At 43.8% G+C, this 14,615-nt stretch overlaps 1 protein-coding gene across 1 annotated transcript; it reads left to right on the forward strand.

Moving 5' to 3' along the window:
- Positions 1 to 621: 621 nt before the first annotated feature.
- Positions 622 to 10,848, forward strand: sfrp5 (secreted frizzled-related protein 5). Its single transcript, XM_068741313.1, has 3 exons — positions 622 to 1,183; positions 6,829 to 6,906; positions 10,489 to 10,848. The coding sequence occupies exons 1-3, from the start codon at positions 622 to 624 to the stop codon at positions 10,815 to 10,817; spliced, it is 969 nt and encodes a 322-aa protein (XP_068597414.1). The 3' UTR covers positions 10,818 to 10,848.
- The last annotated feature ends 3,767 nt before the right edge of the window (positions 10,849 to 14,615 follow it).

The raw sequence follows: 14,615 nt of genomic DNA on the forward strand, positions 1-14,615 counted from the left end.
TCTCTCTCTCTCTCTCTCTCTCTCTCTCTCCTGTTAACTTGTTCTAGAGGAGGAGTTTGGAGGACGAGGAGTGACGGGGAGTGTCCTGAAGGCAGGTTGATTTTGATTGGCTGAGGCTCTCGTGAGTGACATCAGGGGAGTCCAGTAGGAAGGTGAGTGGTCTCGGAGCCGGTTTTGGGGGCAGAGACGCTGCCACAGCCTCTTAAAACCGAGGTACTCCTTCACACAGCCATAGCCTGATAGAGGAGCAGGGAGGGCTGGAGATAGTGCTCAGAGCGGGAGAGGAAGGAGAGCGAGTAGCTGGGAACAGGGAAAGTTAGAAACAAGCACTCCTTTCCTTGACTGCTGCCTCCCCACTCCATCACCCGAGGCTCATCTACACACATACACACTCAGACGACCTTCAGTGAGGCTTGAAGGGCTGACTCTCCAGAGAAGAAGGGATTTAAATATTTTTGTTTGCAGCCCACTGTGCCTGCACTTAGGCCACTGAAACGGGATTACAGCTCGCACGCCTGCCCCACTTGTTCCTCTCTTCTCTTTACAATTTTGTCTTCACTGAGTTACTTTGGAGACATTGGATACAACCACCTTGAACTGTCGGTGCGAGCGCAAAGAAGCATGGCACACATACTTAAGCACCCCAGCTGGGCATTAACCCAGAACTCCTTCAGCTTGGCACTGGGCCTGTCGCTCTCTTCCTTCCTCCTTCTCCTCCTCCTCACCGTCTCAGCCGCAGACGAGTACGACTACTACAGCTGGCAATCGGACAACTTCCACAATGGCCGCTTCTACACCAAACAGCCCCAGTGTGTTGACATACCAGCTGACCTGCGCCTCTGCCACAGCGTGGGCTACAAGAAGATGAGGCTGCCCAACCTGCTGGACCACGAGACCATGCCTGAAGTCAAGCAGCAGGCGGGCAGCTGGGTGCCTCTGCTGGCTAAACGATGTCACGCCGACACTCAGGTCTTCCTGTGCTCGCTGTTTGCCCCGGTCTGCCTGGACAGGCCCATCTACCCCTGCCGCTCGCTGTGTGAGGCCGTGAGGGACAGCTGTGCTCCGGTGATGGAGACCTACGGCTTCCCATGGCCAGAGATGCTGACCTGTGATAAGTTTCCCATTGATAACGACCTCTGCATTCCCATGCAGTTCACTGGAAACCACGCGACCCAGCCACCAGGTAGGGCAGATCAGTACACGTGCGCCTACTTGAACACACACGCTCACTCGCACAGTCGCACACAAAATCATCTACAAGCTCCTTCTTTCAGTTAAATATCTGTAATGATGAAAAAAAACAAAACTTATATTTTAGTTTAACTGCCTCAATGGCAATAAATCACTGGGGAAAGGTTTGATTCCTGCTATCACAGAGGGTAATCTTCTTTTTTTTTTAACTACCAAAACTTAAATTTCACTGTTTTACTAAATTACAAACAGAAGCTCAGTACTCGTATTACAGCTGGTTCAAGTTGAATACGCCAAGAAATAAAACGTCCAGCATAGAAAAAACAAAAACGCGCTCTAACTTGTATGTAACATGGCGATCATTATCTATTCATTCCAAAAGCGCGGTTTGTATTGTTCAAGAAAACAAAAAGCATTTTCTACTCATGAGGAAGAAAACCTCTTGAAGTAAAATCAAAACACACAGTATATGTTAAACCAGGTTAGAAAAAGGAAATTGTAGAAACATGGCAAAAAAAAGCCAAGTTTGGCCGTGCACTGTAAAATATCAAAGACGGTGTGACAGCGTAATGCAGATAAATGAGGGGGGGGGGGCTGCAGAGTCACACACACACTGAGTTTGACACGCTACTCACTGCAAAGGTGACAGATGAGAGTTTAATTGAGAGACTATCCAGAGGAGGTGAACCAAAAGCAGGGTGGACATTCTGGGGGGGGGGGGGGGGGCTGCCTGGCATTCACATACACCTCAGGGAGAGACAGACAGAGAGAGACAGACAGGAGACAGAGAGACTCCGGCAGTCAGATTGCTGAGTTAAGATTAATGGACTGTTACGTTAAACATCTCTATTACAATGTTGACACAAGTGCACAAAAATACACTTTTGACTTTCCGATCAATCGGAGTGAATGGAGAAAGTCTGATTTCAAGCTGTGCCGATCACAAGCTGGCCTGCAGAGCCAACAAATAAAGACACGAATCCAGGATGGAGAAAGCAAGAAAGGGAATCACGATGCAAGTATTAGGTACCTCGACTACTTGAGCCGTCACTCCTGGGAGGGGGGGAGCGAGGGAGTAGATGAGAGTTTCTAGACAGCGGAGAGGGGGGGCAGTCCCCACTGTGCACCAGCCTGCCAGGCTTTTGTTGGGTCCGGCTGCCAGCAGGCCAATTAGCTACAAGGCCAATTACTGCAGCGCCTCGCTAATTAGTGGACATGACAGGACAAGAGAGGCAGGCAGAGAAAGGGAATGGCTGAAGTGTGATTGTCCCGGAGAGAGCTGAATGGGGAGGAGTGGGAGAGGGAAGCGGGAGAGCAAAGAAAGGCAGGCGGCCCACAGAATGGGAGAGACGCTGCTTCCTGCAGCACAACAAGCCTCTGGTGGTCTGCTTTCAGCAAAGACCCAAAGAAGCGCTTCATTATTCTCCTCATGCACGCATTTAGCCATTTAACGACATTTCTTATATACTGTGGGGGGAAATGGTCTTCGGCATATTTATGAGTTTATATATGTGCAGCAAATGATTTACTCAGCTTGAGCAATTCTTTGATTTATTGAACTGAAGGTTTTAGTCCTGTCTGAATCAATCAATTTGTTATTTTCTTTGTCAAAGATTTTCGCGGCATGCTGATATCTAATCTACCTCCATTACTAAAAGAGAGGGATTGTTACTTGAGGATCCTTCGGTACATTTACACAGTGCTGGCTTCTTCCAGGGAAAATGGTTGTTCTGTTTTTGTAGGACTGGTATCAACTATTTGACATTTTGGCTTTGCGGAGCCGTAACTCATTCTTCTACATGCACCACGAGAAGGAGGTAGCCTAAACTTAGTCTGCCACCTCCACGGACAGGCAACTGTTTGTTGATCCAGTCGGATGAAATAATGACCACAGGCAGCTCGATTAGTGCACGTAGAGCTACCAGACCACCGTGCAAATAAGCATCTTTGTTCTTTAGCAGTTTCATGCAAGATACATTTTTTAAATTTGTTTGAAGAATCAAGTTAAAAATGTAACTTTGGGGTTACAGGTTGTTGAACAATTTAATTTCAGGGTGTGTATGTGTGCGTGTGTGTGCATGTGTGTGTGTGTGTGTGTGTTTGAAACTGAGATTGAACCCATATCACTTGTAGCCCGAAGGCAATCTTTGACATTTTGTTAAGAACTAAAGATTCTCAGATGTGCCGATGAGACCATCCTGACGGCTGTTTGGCTCACTCAAGCATGAGCACACAGACACACACGCACACACACACACACACGCTGTTAAAGGACACAATGTATCCTCATGTGATCATATGAGGACTCTCTTGGTAGTCTGGGTGAATTTTTGAAGTCGGATCTAATTAAAGTTGCTGTCCAAACAGCTGCTCTCCTGGTCTGGTGGGCCCAAATGTTCTGACTTATTCTCTAATTGCATAACAGAGGGCAACACCGACTTAGACTCACTTTGCAAAGTTACATACAAAATAGTGACGAATACAACTGAGGCTGAGGGTGTGTGTGTTTGTGACTAATTCTTGTGTTGTCTTCTGTGGGTGCATCTAGGTGTGTAAGAGCCCCCCCCCCCTCCCCCCCATCAGGTGTGAGTCTGATATTAAACCAAGTCAGAAGTAGAAGAGACCTCAGGCTGTTGGGTGAAGCGCCGCCGCTGCTGCCCATAGATTTATGCTCCGTTGAAAACCACAGGCAGGATTGTGCACTATGTGTGGGATAATCCCCATAACTCAAACTGCATGCTTTCACTGAAAACACTGGAGACAATACGCATGTTGTACGGTGTAAGGCTTGTGCAGTGTGAACGCCAGTCTGTCCTCCCTGTGCTCCTTGATGTGGCCAGTATAAGTTACATCCCTGCTGAAGGAGACAGACAACACCGTCGGGCCCTCAGCAGCACAATGGGGGCTACTCATGTGGCCCTGGCTGTAATATGAAAGGGAAAATGTGATCCAATGCCCTGTGCATGGAAGACTGCCTCAGCCTTTTGACAAAGTATTTTCTCTTCTGTATAGGATTCCCACAGACGCAAAGAGCATGGTGTGTTCCGGGGCGGGGTGGGGTTGGGGGGGGGGGGGGGGTCCTATGGGCAATATTTAAGTCTTCCGCTGTCTGTCTTGCCACATTCAAACTGATGCTGAGCCCTCCAGCATAAATCACACACTGCACTTCCTCCTTCCTCCCCCCCTCGCTAGTTTATGTCATAAGAGTTGCAGCTCGTAACCTAATTGATAGTGACCTGAGCATACTTTAAATGGAACATTCCGTGACGATGCTCAGACTGCGTACAGGCATGTACAGTCCCAGATACGTCAGGGGACCTGATAGCCATGTGCTTGGATCTGCTCTTGTGAAGATGTGTGTGTTAGGCAGAGACAGGTCGGGATGGTGAGCAGAGGCAGCAAACGTGTGAAAGGTTTTAAACATAACGCCAGATTTGCAGTGTTTTCAGCAGCATTTAAGTGTCATGTCGTGACAAATTGGAACTTTGGAGGGATAAACTAAGACTGCATTCACTATGACGACTGAAATCAATCACCTACTGATGATGACATCATCCCTGTGCTATCACGTTGTGGCTTCTATTTCTAAAATGAACTCTTTGGCTAATTATTTTTCTTCATCAGCAAATTCAAATGCAGGTATAAAAGTTTGAGAATCAGCTTTTCCAAAACGAAATTTTTTTGTTGCACATAAAGTCGCAATGAAGGAGAGAATGGAGAGGGAGAGGGAGACGGCAGACAAAATAAACAGCAGCGGCCAAAACGGAGAAAGTGATATTAACCTCAGAGCTATGACTACGTGAAGTTGTGCAGATGAATTAGTGGACTCCTGCCGTACATCATATCCACTCTGGCTTGAGGATTAACAGCAGAACTTTCCAAAAGACCACCTCCCTCCACTCGGGTCATTATTTTCCTTTATTGTTAATCCTCGACTCTTTTATCCTCCAGACAACAGCTCAACATTTGTCTGCGTGATTTAAAGCCTTCAGGATTCTGCAACAACCCTGAAGAAATAGCTGCGCACATGTCGAAATATTTACCGAGTAGAAATATGTCCAACAAAAAAAAAAAGAAAAAAAAAAACCCAAGCCATGCAGCAGCAATTCCCGTTCGTGATTCCCCAACAGACTAGCCGCTGATCAGCTCTTCATTGAGTCCTGATCAGTTTATGTGTCCTGTGATGCTCTTCTCCAGGTCTGCATGTCAGCGGCAGGCTATTAAAGGCCTGATGTACAAAGGCCTTGCAAGTCTATAGGTTAAGAGCTGGTTCAAGGCTGACACACACATAGAGCGCACACACACTTACGTATACTCAGGATTCTCACCACCACCTGAGCAGCAGAACATACAAAACATTGCCCTCTCTCATTATCTGCTTCGATGCTGAGGCTTGGGTCGGGGCGATAACCTTTGAACCTTGACTTCTGACCCAGAGGCCTTGACTGGAGCCCACTAGGATAATCCTGTGTGCATTTGTGCACGTGAGACCCCACAGGAAAAGAGAGCAACCAGTTGGCTTTCAAAAGAGAGATCCAAACATATTTTGGATAAGTGAAACAAAAGTGCAGCTTCCTCCTGAGCAAGAAATACCGTTTAGTCAGCGAAAGGAAAGCGTTGTTGACCTGCCCGACGAGTTTTCTCTACCCTGTGGATGTGTGCGTTGGATTGTTTGAAGAGGAGAGGAAGATTCCTGTACCACATCCTTGTCCGTCTGACTCGTTCTAATATTAGACCTTGTTCTCTTGATTGGCACCAGGCTGTGTTTTGGATGAGGTGTGTGCAGCTACATCAAGCCCCTTTGGGATTTCATGGAAGGTTTTTTTTTTAGTTATTGTTTTATATTGAGGAAGCTTGAGAAAAAAATTGAGAAGGAAACATGCTCGTCTGGATGAGAAATAAAAGCTTGAGGCCTTTGAATCCAAGTTTAACAAAGTGGTGATAGAATTGAGAAAGAATATTTGATCAAGACAAAAATATCCAGTCAGATTTATTCTGTAAACTTAAAGGAATCGAAACATGCAACAAATATGAAGGACCTCTTGTCTATGCTTCTCTCTCATGTTGCTTCTCGGCTGAGTGGGTGTACAATAGCAGCAATCAGCAGACCCAAATCAAAGTTTGTTCAGCGAAACAAGCTTTTGAGCAAAGCAGGCATGACCATAAATTTTGCGTTAAAAATAAACTGAACTTGTTGCTTGGGTTTCCTTTTGCCATTTCACAATGTGTGCAGGCCTGAGGGCTGGCTGCATCCGCAGAGCAGACTGAATCAGCTTTCGCCCTGTTGAGCTGCTCCTGTTGCTGCATTTATCTTTCCGCACAGCCGAGACCCCACCTGCACCAACAAAATATACAATGGGCAGAATGAAAACATGTTTTTTTCCAGTGTAATTGCAGGGCAAACCTCAGTCAGCCCTGCTGGACTTCATATAGATGCAACACAGCTAACAGCGTTTGACAGGAGGAGTGGGGGCCTCAAAGGCCTTCAGGCATTAACCATTTCAAACTCAAGGATTTTATACCAACACAACTTTGGTTTTGCAGAATGCACTTTTCGAATATATCGTTGGCTAATCTGGCTTTACTGCAATAAATGGTGCAGCTGCTGTCAAAAATAAATGTTTTCTGTCTCCTCAGTGTCAAAGGCGTGCCCTCCTTGTGACAATGAGCTGAAAGCAGACAACATCATGGAGCATTACTGTGCCAGCGACTTTGGTAAGTACTAGAAAACAAAAAGGTGAAGGACCTGCATGTAATCAAAGCATGCACCAGTGCAAACATCTGCTAGACAGTCTGATCCAGTCCATAACGTGACCATTTCCATACATGTGTGATTGGTTGCAGATCATTTGGGGGTCAGGATTGCCCATCACTCAGGTGTTATCACCTGATCTTCGCATGCGTGCAAAATAAATTAGGCAGCCGCCATGAAATGACGAATGACGGGTAGCAAAGGTCGGTGTGGGAGAGTCTGAAATTGACCAAATAGTCCTTTTGTTGTTAAATAATTAATAAGCGAGACCACAGAAAGCCTCAGCAACCAGCATTATAACAGCATCATTTTATTTTAGTGCTTGTACAAAATATTCATGCTGGGCACAGACATGAACAAACTTTACTTTTGCTCGCTTCCCTTTGCCTGGTATTTATTTTCTCATACATTTATAAATTCTTATAGCTGCTTTCAAGTCCCTGGCGACATTTCAACACTATTTTCTTATCCTTCTATTTTCCAGATCGCCAAAGTAATGACACATAGTTAGTCTATTATCTCATCGAGGCTTTGGGGCCAACATACTCCACTGCAGCTGAGTTCCTGCCTGGATGGACTATTGCCCCGGTCTTTGGTTTTAATGATTTGGACTTTTTATGGTTATACAATTCTGACGTGGCAACAAAAACAAAAAAAACAAAAAAGAAACCTCATAACCATGGTAATCTCAGAGATGGGGCTTGTGTCGCTGAAAAGATTAGTGTGAATAGTGTAATTAAAAATGAGATGGGATCTCTGAAAGCCATTTCTATGGCACTGCAGATTAAATGTCTGCAATCCACAAGCAGCCAGGTTTTGCAATCTATTTCCCCGGCAATTCCCCGTGCCTACAAAAAAACCTGAATATTCAGAACGTGACCTGTTATGAGTCATGATTGAATAAATACCAAAGGTATTACAATAAAAGCAAAATACTCACAATTTACACAATATCCAAAATGTAGGATCATTCCCATAATTAATCCTGACTTTACCCAATCATGTTCACAGTTCTTTTTTTTTTGGCTCCTAATTATAAGATTATGTACCTCAGTCTTTCAACGTAATGGTGTTCAGGGGATCAGAAAGACATGCGCAGGTTCTTTCTTTTCATGACTTTGCGTGTAAACTAGCCAGCTGTACACAAGACTCACACACATGCAGCTCATTTCATTGGTTACACATGAGAATGTGCAGAAAAGTCAAGATAACAAGTATGAATTGATTTGGAGATCAAGGCCAAAAATGTCTCTACGGGGTGGGGGGTTTCTGCAGGGCGATGGCTGATTACAACTTTATCTCACACCTCAAAGAATGTTATCACCGATCCATCTGAAGACATCATTCACCCTCAGAGCAGGCTGCGCGCCGTGTTTTATTACAGTGTCTGATCTCATTCATTATTGCCCCATCTGGCTGAATGTCACACTGAAAAAAAAAACTGACAAGGGCAGAAAAACGAGGGGGGTAGTGACTCGGGTCTGGCGAGCCATGAGCAGAAAGCCGACACCTGGTTGCTAGGGGAGTTTGCTTGCTTCACAAAACTCTGATTTGTCTCAAAAACGACAGCTCACTTCTCTCTCCTTCTCTTTCCATCTGCATCCACAACTCAACGCCACCTCTGCTCACTTTCAAGAGAGTGAGTTTGTATAAAGTGGCCACAACTTGTCACACGGATACTGGCCAGGCTGCTCAGTGGGTCCCGCTGCATCAGCCCAATTACCTTCACATGAATGCATCCGCTCGCAAACACACACTCTCTGAGCAAAACAATGTGGACGTGAATCAGGAGGTGGACAGGAAGCACCCCAACATACACATTCCTTTTTTTGAACCTGATATTGCTTTGGTTGTGAGAGGTGTTCATGCAAAGGCAAGAAGTGAAACGGACCTTCCAGATCCGTGATTAATTTCAAAATGTTCATCCAGAGAATTCCTCTGGCAAATCTTTCACATCTTCAAAAATGAGATTGTTAGCGAGGAACGCGCTTGGCGATGCAAGCCGTTGCTTCACAAGGCCGAGTTTACTGGGACCAATTACCTCGTCTCACATCAGCACAGAAGAAGTAACAGTTTTCTATTTCTATTTCTTGTTTAAAAAGAACACTTTAGAGAAGCATTCATTAAAGTTATGCCTCTGCTTTAACTGGAGTTGCATGCTTTAACTGGAGGCAGGGTCACGTCCAAAAAAATGTGGACTTTACTCCGACTTAATTTCTGTAAGGCTTCAATGCGATCCAATTTTTAAGATTGGGCATGAAAAAGTCATCTCAAGAAAGAAAAAACCAGCATCCTAGAGGCTTTGAATAGCTACACTGCTGGAGCAGTGATAATGCAAGTCAAACTTCAGACATTTATTCAGTCCCACTTTGTATTTAGGCCATTGGCATGCAGATAGAGAAATTAGAGGAGAGACCCATATCAAAGTGCTGGTAACGCTAGACCACCTCGAAAAGGATGACAGCCGGAGGTTACCGGATATAATTTCAACTCTTGTTTGGTGGCACAACACCTCGCTTACACATCCAACAGGCGAGTAAAGTTAAAAAGTGAGTAATGGACTTCATATGAAGCAATGCTCACAGCTTGAATCGGTTTTTATGACAAACTTAGGATTTAGGATCCTCCACTGAGGATGGGATTCATAAAAGACAGAAGGAAATGATTCATGGGTTCTCTATTCACTGCATTTCTTCTTGATTGCATAGCTGAGAAAAAGTTTGATTTTCAAAAATATAATGAGGAAGTATAAAAATCTAAAATGCACTTCCCAGTACTTGGAAGATTGGGTACATAAACTTTTGTGAAAAAATCTGGAAAATCTGGAGAAAAATGCCACTCAGAAAACAAGCTTTTTCTTTTTTTAAACAATAAAACTTTTTAAATAGCAAACAAAACCACCTCAGTTTTTGGTGCTCATATTCATTTTGCTGCTCTAAAGGATGGACAAATAGTAAACATTTTGACTTAATGACTTTGCCCCATTTCTTGTTTACCACACCAGTAAATTTGAATCTGAAATCTGATTGAATTTTAACTTCCTATTCAAGGATTTACTAAAAGAAAATGACTTTTTTTTATTTTGAAGAATCAAACATCATGTATTCTATCCAAAATTACTGAAGTTTAAACATTTAATTTCCTTTACGTGAACAAAGCACGGGTGGCACGGTGGTGTAGTGGTTAGCGCTGTTGCCTCACAGAAAGCAGGTACTGGGTTGGAATCCTACCTGTGCTGACTTTATATGTTCTCTCCATGTCTGCGTGCGTTTTCTCCTGGTTCTCTGGTTTGCTCCCATGTCCAAAAACATGGAATCAACATCAATGTTCACGCACTGCAGGAGAGGTTAAATGATGACCCTCAGGAGAGAGATAAAAGAGCTGAATAGTGAGATCTCGCTACTCATCCTGCAGAAAGAAGAAGAACTGCAGCAGCTCGTAAAAGGAAGGGGCAATAGAAATGGCACAAAAAAAAGCCTCTGGGGGGGAAAAATATGTGTTGAAGTTGACCTCAGCTAAATATCTCTCCTTCTTTTCTACCTTAGCCCTCAAGATGAAAATCAAGGAAGTGAAGAAGGAGAAGGGTGACCGGAAGCTGATTGCAGCACAAAAGAAGAAGAAAGTGTTGAAGCAGGGGGGGCTGAGGAAGAAGGACCTGAAGAAGTTAACCCTGTACATAAAGAATGGGGCCAACTGCCCGTGCGCCCAGCTGGACAGCCTGGGATCCAACTTCCTCATCATGGGCCGCAAAGTGGACCAGCAGCTGCTGCTCATGTCCATCCACAAGTGGGACAAGAAGAGCAAGGAGCTCAAGTTCGCCATCAAGTATATGAAGTCCCACCAGTGTCCCACCTACCACACCGTCTTCCAGTGACACGGCTCGCCGTGCTGCTCACAGAACCAATTGGCTGCCCCCCCCCCCCCCCCCCTAACCTGGTCCACGCAGACATGAATTCTCTTTTCAGCAATGAGTTCCTACACCCCAAATCCCTCCAAAGTCTGTTACCAGCCCACCACTTAGTCTTTCAAGAGGTTGCGGGATGGCAAAGCTTTTATTTTCCCAGCCTCAAATACCAGTCAAGTCCTCCGAGGTGTTGTCCCAGCTTAAACAGCATGAGTTATACACATGAACATTGGACAGAGAAAGCTGCAGGCTCTGCAGCACGCTCCAGATAGTCAAAGCCCAAGGAAGCCACGAAGGAAGAAAAACAAATGAAATCCAGATGTTTTTTTAATCTTTCCGCTACAATTTAACCAAACTTTCTGCAACAATTCTACTTTCTTCTTCTGATATAGCACAAACAATCACTTCTATATTATCTTACAGCAATTTTATCACTTAGACAATAGCAATGGGAAATTGGAAGCCAATGATGCGAGACAAATATTGGACTGTAAAGACATTTGAGAGTGTTCCTCGACAGAATGGAAAGGGGGCTGAGCGGGTTTGTTTCAGTGAGAGCGCTGTGTTAATGATACTGAATGGGGGGCTGTGCCACTGGCCAGCTCCCAGCAACAACATCAAAGCAAAGGAATGTAGATGATATACTTAATTGTATGTTTTAATAATGTATAAAGCTGGTAATTTAGATGAATACTAGACAAGGAAACTGCCTTTTTCTTTCATTACTGCTGGGAAAAGAAGATGGATGCAGACAGGCCGACAGGCTGGATGATGATGATTCCTCTGACTTTGCACAGCAGCCTTTTTTTGTTGCCTGAAAGAGGGAAACTTGAATATTTGTCTTTTTCCATTGGGGAGAGGAGCTGAAGGCAGAGAAGATATCTTCCAGAAAACAAGTGGGGAAAATAAAAGAGAAAGGAAGAGAGAGAAAGAGACTCTTGACAGAACCAATGATGTTGGATTGATGTGTCTTTGATACTTGCTATATTTCAATATCACTCGTCTTTTTTTGTACTTCATTTTGTGTCAATGCTTCAGTTAAACATGAAAGCAGAAATCATACATAGCATCTGAATTCGCTGTCGCCATAGCAATGAAAACGTTTTTACTTTGACAATATTCTCTAAATCAGTTAACCTGGACGTAGTTCTGTTACTGCAACGCAGATCTCTGTTTTTAAAAAAGTCAATGAATAAAATATATTTGAAATTTTTATAAAGAATATTTCTTTGAAATGTGCCGTTTTCTCATTATTAGAATTAAACCACAGCAAACTGTTTGTGACTGGAGAACGTTTGCAGGATTAAAACACCCAAGTGCATTTACACACTCCCTACCGTACATAGTGATTAAAGAGATTAATCCACATAATTCAGGTTTATTCTAAAGCTCTCACAGGCAGGTTTTCAGTAATTGTATCAAGGAATTGCAGCAGCAGGCGGCTAACAATCACATCAGCAAACAGCAATAAGCTCAAGGATTTACTGAAACAGGAGGGAATGTAAATTGTAAAAGTTACACCACAGACTATTTCATAAGGCTACATGCATTCACGATTGATAAAAACCAGATGAGATGAGTAAATTACTCAGTAACGGACAAGTTGAGGTTGGAAGTTCACTCAAACTCACCAACCGCATTAATATTAAGAGTAACAAATCCAAATTTAAGAAAGCATTTTAATCCAAGTCCTTTTCATACACCACATATCCTGAGAGTCGGGATCCTGGCTTGTTTCACGTCAGCAGCTGATAAATCCCTGAGTTCAGTGCTGCTTGGCCGGCTTGTTGCTCGGCGTCACACGGCAGCGTTCACACGTATTCCTGTCTGCTGGCGGAGAGAGGCCAACGCTCCATGAAATACAAGGAATGCACGGGAAACAGCAGCAAGCTCCGAAGCCACACTTTGACTTTTTCAACTTTCAATTTAAATCAATTAATTTCTGAATAGTAAAAGGAATTAAAATGAAATATTATAGTAAAATAAAATATCACCACCAGACAGTCAGAAGAACGTGTATGTAAATGTTTTAATGTCTTGTTTTTTTTGGGTAATTTTCAAAAAATAAAAGTACACACACACACATCTTTGGATTTGCATTTCATCTTTCAAAAAGATTAAAAGCTTTAACGTCAAACACACAATGTCTCTGGATGTCTCGGCTACAAAACCAACCGTATTCAATGCTAATAAGTTAAAAAGAAAAAAACAGGTTGCAATGTAACTGAAAAAACATTTTTTGCATCTTTTTTTCTCCAAGACGTACCAATGTTCCGCCCATAGTTCCCGACATGTGGACAGTTTGGAGGCGCTTGAAGCACGAATGCCAATAAAGTGATGACTTATTCCCAGCTGGTCACGGAGCTAATGCACACTCTGTCTCCAGACTGGAACAAAACAAGGAGGACCTGTCCCTCACGGGAGAGTTCAAAACCAGTAAAAGCTCTGTGAGCTATCAAACACAGTAAATACAGCACGAGGGATCTCAACTCTATAGCGAACGAGGACGCTTTTGTTGTGGAGAGTGTGGACTCCCTCCTTCAGATTGAATCACACGGTAAATAAGATTTCATGTAATGATGAGCTGCTTCATAAAGAAGACGTGATAAATCAGTGAAGTGAAGAGCAGAGGGAGGAAAAAGAGGCACAGTGCAAGAGGAGACCGAGGAGAAACTTGGCCAGGTCCCAGATGTCCATCAGCACCTCCTCAAAGGTCACTTAGTGAACATAGTTAATAAGAGCCTGATGAGGGATCAGCAACGCACAAAGACAGACTCACACCTACGGACGGGAATGACACCAAGCACCCATTGTCTCACCTTCATCCCATGAGAAGCTGAATCTAATACACATCACTGGCAGGGTAGAGCACACACACACACACACACACACACACACAGCTGTAGATGAATAGGGACATTGTCTGTCTTCATTGCAGTGCACTGATAAGCAGCACCTTTTTCACAGTTGAATAGTGGTCGTCTGTCTGGCTGTCACCTGAACACACACACACACCTACACACACCGACACACACACACCCACACAGACCCACACACCATCATACGCTGGACATTCATGGTTTAAGGGTGCAATTTTTCATTCAACATACTTTCCGTCCACCCAAACACTCGTTGTCACATTCTCCACATTTTCTCCTGAATAAAGACGGGCGCGATGGAAACCACGCTTTTCAGTTCTTTTGGGAAATGAGCTATTGAAGCCAGAATTTGCTCTGCAAGTCAGATTCGTGGTATATTTGACACATATAGACGCCAGTGGCTCTAAAGCATTTCAAGTGATTTACTTACCAACCGAAGTCCGGTTTGATTTCTTTATTAACTGGTCTTTGTTACTTAAAAATCTTGGAAAAGTTTAATCTCGACAACCGACAGAAGATGAAGCCAGAATCTATCGACATTCAGCAGACGCTGGCAGCTAAATGCATTTTTCAAGTACACTGTCTGAAAATGTTACTATTTCAGTTGTAAAACTGGTAAATTAAAAGCACACTCTCGAAAATGTTGCAGTAGGAGAAAATGAAATGCATGAACAAGGGAACGCACGCACACACCTACACACACACACACACACACACACACACACACACACACACATACATACAGACTTTAATCAGACTTGACTCCCTGGAGAAAAGGAAGCTGTTACATAACATTCTGGAGAGTCTAAGGGGTTTCTGATAGCTGAAGTATGCCCTCTTTATTCGACAAACAAGGTATTACCCTCCTTGTCTGAAGGAAGGGAGGAGG

This window comes from Brachionichthys hirsutus, chromosome 7 (genome assembly GCF_040956055.1).
Source record: "Brachionichthys hirsutus isolate HB-005 chromosome 7, CSIRO-AGI_Bhir_v1, whole genome shotgun sequence".
Classification (NCBI taxonomy): Eukaryota; Metazoa; Chordata; class Actinopteri; order Lophiiformes; family Brachionichthyidae; genus Brachionichthys; species Brachionichthys hirsutus.